The sequence below is a fragment of the Adiantum capillus-veneris genome, chromosome 3 (genome assembly GCF_014529385.1).
Source record: "Adiantum capillus-veneris isolate H3 chromosome 3, ASM1452938v2, whole genome shotgun sequence".
Classification (NCBI taxonomy): domain Eukaryota; kingdom Viridiplantae; phylum Streptophyta; class Polypodiopsida; order Polypodiales; family Pteridaceae; genus Adiantum; species Adiantum capillus-veneris.
This window is the reverse complement of record NC_140933.1, coordinates 82,527,754-82,540,398: the sequence shown is the minus strand read 5'-3', so window position 1 is coordinate 82,540,398 and position 12,645 is coordinate 82,527,754. Positions and strand designations below refer to the sequence as shown.

Genomic DNA, 12,645 nt, shown 5'->3' with positions numbered 1-12,645 from the left:
CAGAGTAGAAGATGACGTCTCTTCCAGTAAAGCTATCCTCAAAAGCACCCACATCAAGACGCATAGATCCATTGCAATTCCAGGCAGCTACTTTGAGTGTGGTTCCATAAGTCTCGCACTGTCATGTGGAGCGTCGGTCCAGTATTACTACTTTTCCGTCTCGGTAGAAAGTGATCTTGCCTTTCCTCCTTGGCGCTCTAATCTCCGGCATTTCTTCCTGCATATGGGCGATCTGCGAGAGGGTGAGATCATCCCCGAGAAAGATGCTAGTCTCCTTAAGAGTTGGTCTTTTCTTCAAGAAAGACTTCTTTGCTTCCATGGAGGGAAAACGGAGGATGAGTGCTCTTTCTTTTGAGGTTTCTCCACTGCCTCCATTTTTCTTTATGTTGCCCACCCTCCATGCCCTTGTGTGTGTCGGCTCATGAATCCCCATCAAGGCTGTGAGTTCTTTTACTTCTTCGTCCACGTTGCCTTTATCTTTAAGACCGCAAATTCTCACATGTAAAGCGCGCACCCTTCTCCTCTGCTCCTCCTCTAGTGTCTGGTTAATGATGTTGTTGGGTGTGGACGTGGGCGTTATCTCCTCGTCTTTTCCTTTCTTGGCCACCTTGATCCATTTCTCGGTTTCGTCCGCCTTCTGTTGGGTTTTGGTAAGAACATCCACCCAAAAAGTCGTCATTTCTTTGTGCTGTTCTTCTCCCTCTTTGATGGTCCGTACTTGTTCCTTGATCGTGTTGATTTCTTCAATTACTGAGGGTTGCAGTTCGCCCTCTTCCAGTGTGTTTCTTGATCGGGCTTCGGCGAGTTCTTTCTTGAGTGACGTGATCTCTTCCTCTTGGGTCGTCACTCGGTCTTCCAGCGTGCTTATCTTGCTCTCTTGGATTAGCACACGTCCTTCGAGAATGTTTATTGTGCCCCAGAGATTGCGGTTCATCTTCGTGATGGTCTCCGTCATTTCCTCTTTGCATTTTCGAATGGCATCCTCTAGGGGGTCGGCTTTTTCGTTCGTCTTCCTCATGTTTGATCGTCGTCCGCAAGGGGGTTAGATGCGCGTGTGCACCCACCCTAGCAACGGGCGCGGCACTGGATGTACGTGTGCACCCACACTGGCGGCGATCGCGATGAGTGGCGGAGCGCGAGGCAGTGTGGCCAGGTGCCCTCAATATGTTCAGCTGTGTGTGTGCGCGCGCGCGCGCGCCTCGAAAACAGAAGTGAAGGAGGAGGGGGGGGGGGGGGGGGGGGGGTAAAGGTTGGTAGAAATGAAATGAAATGTTATACGAAAGTCCTCAAAAGGCCATAATGACCTATGGGGCCCGAAAGTTACAAAGTGGTGGGGGCGGGGGCGGGGGCGGGGGCGGGGTTCAAAAATAAAAAAATAAAAAAAAATAAAAATAAAAATTAATTTAACTCCCTACGCGTAGAGGATGGACATCCTACGCGTGAAAGGGAAAGAGGGGGGGTAGGGGGGTGGGTAAGATATAATCTACGCGTAGGAGGGGGGGGGGGGGGGGGGGGGGGGGGGGGGCGGGGCTAGGGCAGCGGCAGCGGGCGTGGGGGGGGGGGGGGGGGGGGGGGAGAGAGGGTGCGAGAGCGCGCGAGCAGGGCAGGTCAGCGGGCGCGAGGGTGCAGCGCAGGGCAGAGCATCGCAGGGCTGCGGGGTTGCGCGAGCAGGGCTGGGGGCAGCGGGGGTGCGCGAGTAGGGCAGAGCAGCGCAGGGCTGCGGGGCTATGCGAGCAGGGCAGGGGTGCAGAGAGAGAGAGAGAGAGAGAGAGAGAGAGAGAGAGAGAGAGAGAGAGAGAGAGAGAGAGAGAGAGAGAGAGAGAGAGAAGAAATGAATTGAAATTCAAAAGGCCAAAATAACCTATGAGACCAGAGCGTTACAATGTGGTGGATCTCACACAAAGTCAGAGTAACAAATGAAATGAAAAATGATAAAATAAACTACAGAATCCTAAAATGGGTGGTGTGAAGTAAGCAGCTAGCTGGAATAGCTGTCACAAGGCGAGCACCACGTGCCAATAGAAAAGAACAGACTGAACAACTTTAAGCACTTCAAATAACAATTGAACTGAAATAGAGAGAGACGACACGCGACACGGAGTGGCGGAATTCCACCCCAGAGAGTATTGGCCCCAAACCTTGGCGCCCCTTTCGGTATTTTTTATATTGCATCATTCAAGTACAATCCGGTACTCCAGACTTTGCACCTTCTCCAAGAAGCATGCCAGAGAATGAGCCCTAACCTCATATTTAAAGGCCCTTGGCCTGAAAAGTAGTTATAGAAAAAGGCTTTTAAAACTGAAAAGCTTCTCGTCGAAAAAGCAATGCCAAAAGAGGCCAGCGTAAATCACGGAAATCCGTATAGCCTGCCACGTCATCAGCCAATGCAAAACACGGAAATCTGCCCTTAGGGTTAGGGTTAGGGTTTTTGCAGTTCTAGGGTTTTTGGCAACAAAATGAGGGTTTGCAGGTTTTAGGGTTAGGGTTTCCAGAATTAGGGCTTTAGGGTTAGGGTTTCCAGAATTAGGGTTTCAACAATTAGGGTTTTTGGTAGAAATTAGGGTTAGGGTTTTTGCTCTCGGGCGACCACGTCATCACTCTGTGACACTTCTTCTGTTACTTGTTCTTCTTAGGGTTTAGGGCCCTCGGCCGGTAGCTCTGTTCTTCAATAGGTCGATACGTTATCAATTTGTTACAATAGCTAAATCACAGGTCACAAGAGATCCAGCATCGATCGCTTGCGGATCTCATCAATCTCCTCCATGGTCAGCAGTCTGACCGGGCGTCGTGCATGTCGGACCAAAGTGATCCGAATCCTTTGATGTAGCCTCCGTCCATGGTGTGTAGTCCTCTGCCGTCATGGGCATCTGGATCTCCCTAGCTCAATCGCTCGGTCGATCAGTGCACCTCTGGTGTGAGGCGACAAGATCTGCTGTGGTAGTAGCTCCTCCGGGTGTCCAGTGTCGGCTCTAAAGAAGTCTGTGATGTGTCTCTGAGACTGGCTGACCTCTCCTCTCGTCAGGCTCTCTCTGTGTCTGCGCAGCTCTAGCAAAAACAAACCTAGGTATCTCTGATCTTCATACCTCATGACTTTGGAGAGTGGTCCAAAGCCCTCTCTGAACAAGCAGTGGAAGCGGCCTCGTATCTTGTAGTAGACAGGGTAGTGGCATGTGTAGTGTAACTCTGTCTCAGTCTCCATGTCACACAGGGGAGCATGTCCTAGCCTCTGCTGGTACTCCGTTGTATTTCCTAGTCTCGATCTGCAGTTGGTGTGAAGATGTGCGTATCTGGCCAATAGCACACCCTATCCCACGAGACAAGTGGGTGTCCATGTATCTGGGCCTCCTCACAAAACCGTGAGAGAGAATTGAAATGAAATGAAATGTTATATTAACGTCTTTGAAAGGCCAAAATGACCTATGAGACCAAAAAGTTACAATTGGTGAATCTGATATCATGTCTGAGTACGGAAAATAGAAAGCTACAAAGAACTAACACTAGAACACTAAAACACTAAGGCGAAAGGAAATAAATATGAGGTTGATTCGGGATTGAGACGAGGTGGGGGTGGGGGGTTTGGTGGGTTCAAATGAAATCTCTCATTGGTCGCTGTTGGATCTCATCAACCTCTTCCATGGTCAGTACTCTGGTTGGGTGTCTTGCATGTCGAGCTAGAGTGATCTGTATCTTCTGTTGCAGCCTTCGTCGGTGGTGGGAGACCCCCCAAGGTCGTGAGCGTCTAGATTTGCCTAGCTCAATGGCTCGGTCAAGCAGCGTACCTCTAGTGTGGGTGAGCTCTGAGGTCTGTTGTAATGATTGCTCCCCTGGCTGGTGTAAAGAAATTTGTGATTCGTCTCTGAGACTGGCTTTCCCCTGATGTCTTCAGCAAGCTCTCCCTAAGTCTGCGCAGCTCTAGCAAAAACAATCCGAGACATCTCTGATCCTTGTATCTCATGACTCTAGAAACAGGTCCGAAACCTTCTCTAAACAGGCAGTGGAAGCGGCTACGTATCTCATAGTACACCGGGCAATGACATGTGTAGTGCAACTCTGTCTCTGGTTCTAAGTTACATAGGTACATATCCTGGCCCCTGCTGGCACCCCTTGAAGTCGGCCAGTCTCGATTTGGAGTTGATGTGAGGATGTGCGTATTTACCCGATAGCGCATCTTATCCCATGAGATAACTGCGTATCCATGTATGTAGGCCTAGTCACAAAGCCGTCCTCCGTGAGTTGGAGAAGATGCTCTCTGTAGAAGGCCATCTTCGTGCCCGACTCCCATGTCGGCTGTATCCATGTGCTCCTAGTATCTAGCTGAATAAGATCCTGGCGTATGAGTCTGGTGATCTCTGTCTGTGTGAGAGACAGGGAGGGTGCATCCAGGGAGTATTGAAACGGAGGCAATCTATCCATGTTGAAACCATGCGACTGAAACCATGCTGTCATCTGTCCATACCAACATGTTGTATCGCCGCGTAGAGCTAGTTGTCGAGATGACTCCAGGGCAGGGTAGTTTTTGTACGTCGTACGGAACGTTCGTTCCGTTCGGCCGGTCCCGTCGCGTACTGTCCGTTTCATACGTTCCGTATGGCAAAATTTTACAACCTTTTATGACCGTTGGCAGTTTTTGAACGTTTACAAGTAGCCGTTTTAGAGCCGTTTTGCAACCATGTGCCAATGCCCATGGCCGATTGCCATGCTCTCCCTCTCACATGCATTATATGCAATGTGCATAATGCCTCATGCTCATTGCTCTCCCTCTCCCATGCTCTTCCTCTTCCTATTTAAGCAACTCCTCCCCCTTGTTCTCCAACACAACCTACAAGTTACATTGTACAAGCTCTAGCGCTAAGCCTCTCAATGCTCTCATCATCCATGTGCTTCCATTGAAGCTCTCAAGTGACAAGGCTCAAGCTCTCGAGTCTCCATCTTCTCTCCCTTGGGTCTCTCCCCCTCAAGCTCCCTTGGGTCTCTCCTTCTCCCACCCCCACCCCATCCTCTCTCTCTCTCTCTCTCTCTCTCTCTAATCTATTGATACATCATACATCATACTAGTAGCTAGTAGCTAGTAGCTACATACTACATAATGCCGCCTCCTCTTCATGAAGCCTTTGAGAAGCATTGCCGATATTTTGAACGGGTGGGGGGCAAGCAAAACACTTGCAAGTAGTGGTGCAAATATTGCCCAAAAGGTATGACCTTTTCCGTCACCCTTCTCATCATCCACTTGACAAAGATGGAAGGACAAGCGGGCCCATGTCCTAATATCCCGGAAGATATCCTTGCGGAATGCAAGAGAAAGTATCTTCCATTGAAGACACGCAAGGGTAGAGTCACCTCGGTTGAGTTCGTGTCGCCGGATGTTGATAGCTCCGATTCGGAGGAAGAGGCCTCTCCGACTTTGTCCATGGCTACCGGTGCCACGGCGGTCTCATGTGATGGTGGTGCCATCTCCAAGAAGTCCAAGGGGTCTTCAAGTGATGGTGGCCGGCCTCCGAAGATGGCAAAGCAAGCTTCTCTTGCTAAATCGGTGGGTGGATGCTCTGGCCCCTTGTCTCTCCTCAAGGAGAGATAGAATCGCGGAAATAGAGATTGTCCGCACGGTGATTGAATGCAATCTCTCCTTCAACATTCTTCGGTGGGAGCGATGAAAGAGGATTATCATAGCAACTGCGGCGGTTGGTCCATGCGAAGGGTGGACGGGTGTGTCATACCACGACATGAGAACAAAGAAGCTTGATGAAGAGACGGCAAAGATTGACAAGTCACTTGAGCCCGTACGTGCGGGTTGGGCAAAGTATGGATGCTCTATTCTCTTCGACGGATGTGGCGACCGCAAGAAGAGGGCCATCATCAACATTCTTGCTTCTTGTCCTCTTGGCACGTACTTCTTGCGGGTGGTGGATGCGGGTTCGAGAGGGAAGAAAATGATCGGGGCATTCATTTGGAAGCACATCCGTCAAGCCATTCTTGAGGTAAAATCTTAAATCGAGCCTTTATGTCTTGAGCAATTGCCAGTGAGTCCTATGTTTTAACTTTTAAGTTTTAACTCTTTTTGTCGCAAATGCTTCTTATGTAGGTTGGTGCTGAGCATGTCGTGCAAGTGATTACCGACAATGCTTCAAATTGCAAGGCAATGAGTAAGAGGCTAGGGAAGAAATTTCCATCCATAGTATGGACTCCATGTGCCTCTCATTGCCTTGACCTTCTCTTTGAAGACATAGGGGAGCTAGGTTGGGTGAAAGATATCCTCAACCAAGCACTCTCCATCATCAACTTCATCAATGGCAAAGTGAGGGTGCTTGCAATTTACCGCACCTACTCCGACCTTGAGTTGAAGAAGCCATCGGCCACTCGCTTTGCCACTATGTGGCTACTTCTAGAGCAGCTCTATGATGTGCAAAACAAAATACAAAAGACCATGGTCTCCGATGAGTTTAAGGAATGGATGAATGGATAGTCTGCCGCTTCACAACAAGATGTAAAAGCCATCCAACGGCTTTGCTTGCGGGAGGAGTTTTGGCAAGAAATTAAGGGTCTTGTCATTGCGATCTTCCCCTTGTACAAGGCTCTGCGCATGACCGACATGGAGGGGGCAACTATTGGGCTTCTATGGCACTTCATGGAGGAAGCTTACAAGGAGATTGAGAAGTCTACAATTGTCACAAGGTGGGCACTACGTGCCAATAGAAAAGAACAGACTGAACATACTTTTAGAAGGCGGGCACTACGTGCCAATAGAAAAGAACAGACTGAACAGACTTTTAGCACTTCAATAACAACTGAACTGAGAGAAAGAGAGACGACACGTGACACGGAGTGGCGGAATCCACCCCAGAGAGTATTGGCTCCAAACCTTGGCGTCCCTTTCGGTATATCTTTATATTACTGTTGATTCGCAAAGTACAACAGTCGAGGAGCACTTGTTCTGCAATCTGCGCGCTAAAAAGTGCCAGAGAGGGCCCCCAAGGCTCATATTTAAAGGCCGAAAGCCTAAAAGCATCAAATATGAAAAGCTGACCCCAAAAAATCACTTTCCTAAAATTTCAGGATTTTCCTAAAAATCCGCCGCGAATTCCGGAACGTCCGTACAGGTGCCACATCATCATATTTTGATGTGCAAAGTCTTTTGAGCGTATTCTGCTTTATGTTTAATGCCTTTATATCACTTGGGGCCTCATCGGACGGGGTCCCCATAAGTTGGTAGGACTTCTTTTTCTGTTACTTGTTCTTCTTAGGATTTCTAGAATTAGGGTTTGCAGGTTTTAGGGTTAGGGTTTCCAGAATTAGGTTAGGGTTTTTGGCAAAAATTAGGGCTAGGGTTTCTGCTCTCGGGCAGTCACGTCATCTGTACGTTGGCTCCATTCTTTAGGCTTTGACACTTCAGTAGTTTGTTACAACAATCCTAGATGGGGCTCCCGATGGAACACGGTATAACTACATATATATTATTACATAATACATTCTCTATATATCAAGATTCTACATGCTTGTTTCTCTACTTAGTACATTTCCTCTCTCTTCTTGTAGTGATTACCTCGAGGACTCTCCCAAGAGAGACGACATTCTCCTCCTAATCAAAAAGCGGTGGGATTGGATGAAGAGACCTATCCATTACTTTACGGCTCTCTTGCATCCGACTTACAAGAAGCCGGAACTCCTTGCAAATCAAGAGCTTATTGAGGAGTGCAACAATTACCTCTTTAAGGTGCTAAAAGAAGAGGACATTGGAGCATTTCTCCAAGAGGTAATCAACTATAGCGACCAACGAGGCACCGCATTTACTTCCAACTTGTGTTGGAAGCGGCAATCCTTGGTGAAGCCTCTATTTTGGTGGGAGAGCTTTGTTTCCTTTCTTGACAATCTCGATCCATTTTTCTGCCTCTTCTGGTTTTTGTTGGGTCTTTGTGATGACATCTACCCACGAGGTCGTCATTTCTTTTTGTTGCTCCCCACCTTATTTGATGGCCCGCACTTGTTCCTTAATCGTGTTAAGCTCTTCAATTACTGAGGGTTGAAGCTCTCCCTCTTCAAGGACATTCTACGATCGCACCTCTGCAAGCTCTTTCTTGAGTAGTGCGATTTTCTCATCCTGGGCCTTCACGCGATCCTTGAGTGTATGTATCGTGCTTTCCTGTGCTGCCGCGCGCGCGTCGAGTACGTTAATAGTACCTAGGAGGTGGCGGTTGATCTTGTTGCGGGACTCGCTCAATTCTTCTTTGCATTTTTAGATGGCATCCTCCACCGGGTCATCCTTGCCATTCTGTTTTCTCATGATTGGAAGGCCGCAACAGGAGAGGGAGAGGGGTATATAAGTGAAGAAGAGGTCTCTCTCTCTCTCTCTCTCTCTCTCTCTCTCTCTCTCTCTCTCTACACTACTCTTTTTTTCTGTCTTTCTCTCTCTATACGCGATTTTCCCCTCTTTCTCTCTCTACGCTATTTATATGTCGTTTTTTTTCCCTCTCTCTCTACGCGATTTTCCCTCTCTTTCTCTCTACTCTATTTTTCTCCCCTCTTTCTCTCTCTACGCAATTTTCCCCCCTCTTTCTCTTTCTACGCGCTAGGTTGGGGGGATTGCAGGGATAGCACGTGGGAGCAACAGGGGCAGCGGGAGGGAGCAGGGGGCTAGGCAGGGGCGCGGAGGCAAGGGTAGCAGAGAGCAACAGCGCGGAGGGGGGGGGGAGGGGAGCGCGTGCGGGAGCAGGGGCAGTGGGCGGGAGCTGGAGAGAGGGAGCAGCGAGCGGGAGGGGAGGAGGGGCGGGAGTAGCAGAGAGAGAGAGAGAGAGAGAGAGAGAGAGAGAGAGAGAGAGAGAGAGAGAGAGAGAGAGAGATGATGAAATGAAATGCTATATTAACGTCTTCAGAAGGCCAAAATGACCTATGCGACCACAAAGTTACAAATAAAAAATATCCAAAATGTGAGGATTAGTGGTGCTTATCCTATAATTAAGACTTAAAACTTCATACTTAAGATTGAACTGAGACTGGAGACTGAATGTGTGTTTGATTGATTGAATGAATGAATGCTTGAAAACTGAGTACAATAGGCTCCTTATATAGGAGACGAAGAGACACAAATGAAAAGGCACGCCTTATGGTGAAGAGAGGCGACTTTAGACGTAAAGACATATCCTTTCGGTGAAGAGTCGCAATCGTAGAGCGAAGGGGTGTGACCAGTTGTCAAAGGAGTGTGGCTTTTGGCGAAGAGGCATGTCTCTTGAGCGAAGAGTCGTGAGCATCCAAGCGTAGGGGTTCTCCTTGGCATGGCACTTTGCGTATCTGCAACTAGGAGTGTATGTAATATTGCAACAGTCGCAATCGTGACACAAAATCCCTACCTACTAGATGGTAAGTGGGTGGGTTGGGGGGGCGCTCATACAATATCTGATACAAGGCTGAGACAAAAGTGGTACAAGGGAAGATACAAGAGTTAGTACGATATACAATCTTGATCAAGATCACAGGAGTCCATCGATCGCTGGCGGATCTCATCAATCTCCTCCATGGTCAGTAGGTCTGACTGGGCGTCGTGCATATCGGGCCAAGGTGACCGGAATTTGCTGATGTAGTCTCCGCCAATGTTGTGTAGCCCTCCTCAGCCGTGGGAGCCTGGATCTCCCGAGCTCAGTCGCTCGATCGATTAGCGTGGCTTTGGCATGAGGAGAGTATGAGCTCTGCTGTGGTTGTTGCACCTCTGGCTGCACAATATCTGCTCTATAGAAGAGGTCTGTCACCTGTGATCCGTCTTTGAGACTGGCTAGCCTCTCCTCTCAACTAGCTCTCTGTGTCTTCATAGCTCCAGCAAGAACAATCCTAGACATCTCTGGTCCTCATACCCCATGACTCTAGAAAGCGGTCCATCTGAACAAGCAATGGAAGCAACCTTGTATCTCATAGTGAACTAGGCGATGGCATACATAATGCAACTCTGTCTCAGTCTCCGTATGACATAGAGGACATGTCCTGGCCTGTGCTGACAATCCGATGTATCTGCCAGTCTCCGCCCGAAGCTTGTGTGAAGATGTGCGTATCTGGCCAATAGCACACCGTATCCCGTGAGATAAGTGGGTGTCCATGTATCTGGGCCTCACCACAAAACCATCCTCAGTGAGCTGGAGAAGATGCTCCCTATAGAAAGCCATCTTCGTGCCCAACTCATGTGTCGGCTGAATCCAAGTCCTCCTGGTATGCAGCTGAGTCATGTCCTGGCAAATGAACCTGGTGATCTCGGACTGTGTAAGAGTCAAAGAGGCAGCATCCAATGAGTACTGGTGGAAGGGGGGTAGTCTGTCCATGCTGAATCCATGTAGCTCAAACCATGATGTCATCTCTCCATACCAGCATGTCGTGTCTCCTTGCAAAGCTAACTGTCAGTCCACTGTCTAGGAGGATTCTTTCTTTGACTAGAGATTGACATGGACCATCTTTCTATCGAGAGAGAGTGTGTGACCGGTCAGAAATGCGCAGTGATCAGCTGTCTCCAATCTGAAGGTAGAAACCATAACCTTAAAGCCCGTCACATACCGCTTTCTAAAATCGAAGTGATTGTCCTCTCTTGTAGGATATAGCAAAAGGGGTAGATAAAGAAAGGAAAATAAAGAATAGAATGTTAGCACGTGTGTGTGTGTGTGTGTGTGTGTGTGTGTGTGTGTGTGTGCGTCCTGGCCCTTGGCCTGACAAGATTTTTGCAAAAGGCATAGTGTTCAGACACCTCATGTGCACGCATGTGGCGGGTGCCTGTCCTTGCATCAATAGTGTCGTCCACCATGTAAGGCAATGCCTTTCAAGAAAGTGGCAGCTTTCCTAACCTTGGAAGCCTCTTCCAGTTGGTGGGCATGTGCCCGATGCCGAGCTCTTGCAGTTGCTTATTGCCACTCTTCACTGCTTGTGGCTTTTGGTGGATCAGTTTCTTGGTCTATGGTCGCTGATAGGGCTTTTGGTGGAAGTGCCTATCCTTCAGAGATTGCTGTCATCCTCTCTCCCCTTAGCTTGTCTGGGCACTTTTTACTAGCTTTTGGAGAGGTTTTTTAGTGTGGCATTCAGTTTGGCTAGTTGTATCTAGATTTTACAGTTGCCCGTTTGATGCCTTCATGCCTGCCATTCAAAGAGTGATCTACTTGCCCTCAGAATAGGCATCATTGTGGCGTTCTGAGGGACTTCCAAGTGATAGAATCAGCCTCTTATTCCCGGGTTGGGGGTGTGGGGGTTGGGGTGGGGGGAGTATATCGTGAGCTCCATGGACTCCGATGGATAAGGTGAAGAGGAACCAATAAGAGGGGTAGGAGCAGTGAGAGTGATGTAAGGGGGTGCAGGTGCTATAAGAGACTCTATGACGTCCACATGTAGAAATTGATCAATATTTCTATGAATTGAAGAAGCTCCGCTAGAGGCAAGACCAAATCTAGTCTCTTTAAACCGACATCATGGGGATAGAACAATGCCACTGGATGAAGGATCCCAAAACTGAAATCCTTTGGAGTGAGAAGCATGCCCACAAAATATCACCTCTTTAAATTTAGCATCCAAAATCCTCTTCTTTGATGTTTACTTACTTAGCTTAGTTCATTTTGCGGCATTTTGTTTTCCCTGATGCTCTCTCTAGGTATGATTAATTAGTCCATGCGGGAGATATCTGAAAATTTGATTAATTTTTACGGAGACTTTTCCTGTCTGTACATGAGGGAGCAAGGCATTATCTTCTTTAGCAAGGGTTATTTTGCGAAATGTGTCGTGATTCGTTTCTCTGAGTGGATGTAAGTTATGAGAAATTCTTGGGCCTTCTTTATAGCAGCTGAAGGTGGCCTGGTCAGATTTGGTCTTGAGAGGGCATGCAGCTGAATTTTGCAGAGTTATCGAATGAGACCACTGGATGTGGCTATTCATTGTCGAATTGTTGGCAAGAAGTTTGTTACTGTAGTTAAATTGTTCGACTTCCTTCCCTGTGATCTGCTCTCATGACCCATCCTATATTTCATAAAATCAAGAAATGAATGCTATTTACACGGCAACTCCTGCCATTTTATGTGCTCTTGTGTCGTCATTTTGAAGGTGGATCTGACTGGTTTTTCGCTTTCTATGCTGCAGATCTCAATGAGCTTCGTCCCATCTTACCACAACTTCTTGATGGTATAGTTGCTAGTATGCTTGCAGCGTGTCCATTTCAAGGATACTTGGTATAGCAACTTGATGTTTTATTGCCACTGCAGAGTTTTTTAAATTGATGAATGAAGTGGAAAATGAGGATTTGGTTTTCACTCTGGAAACTATCGTTGACAAATTTGGCGAAGAAATGGCTCCGTTTGCCTTGGGACTTTGCCAAAACCTGGTGATTACTTTCTTACTCCTAGAGACCGAAAAATTGTGTGACCCATATACACATTGTTGACTTCGTTGTAATTGTTTGGAAGAATAAATTGTCAGTTGGATTCATGAGCTATAGAGCAGTAACATGGCACGCTAGCTATGAATGCGTCCAACCATTTCTCTCGCTTCCATCACTCACAAAAAGTTGAATAAATTTTTTATTTCTCCCTTATAGTCAAGAGCCTTGAAGGTTTCAGTTCATAGGCTCTATGAAATCTTTAGTTCATAGAGCCTTGGAAGTTGGACCCTATTATGTCCATAATCACAGTGTATGTGGCTTGC

The 12,645-nt window shown here is 47.8% G+C and overlaps 1 protein-coding gene across 1 annotated transcript in view; it reads left to right on the top strand.

Moving 5' to 3' along the window:
* The window catches only part of LOC147461195 (importin beta-like SAD2), a 111,346-nt gene that overhangs the window by 49,163 nt on the left and 49,538 nt on the right, over positions 1-12,645 (top strand). The window contains exons 12-13 of the mRNA XM_086508812.1: positions 12,085-12,126; positions 12,207-12,325. Of these exons, the coding sequence (XP_086364938.1) occupies positions 12,085-12,126; positions 12,207-12,325 (161 nt within the window). The remainder of the gene's footprint in view (positions 1-12,084; positions 12,127-12,206; positions 12,326-12,645) is intronic.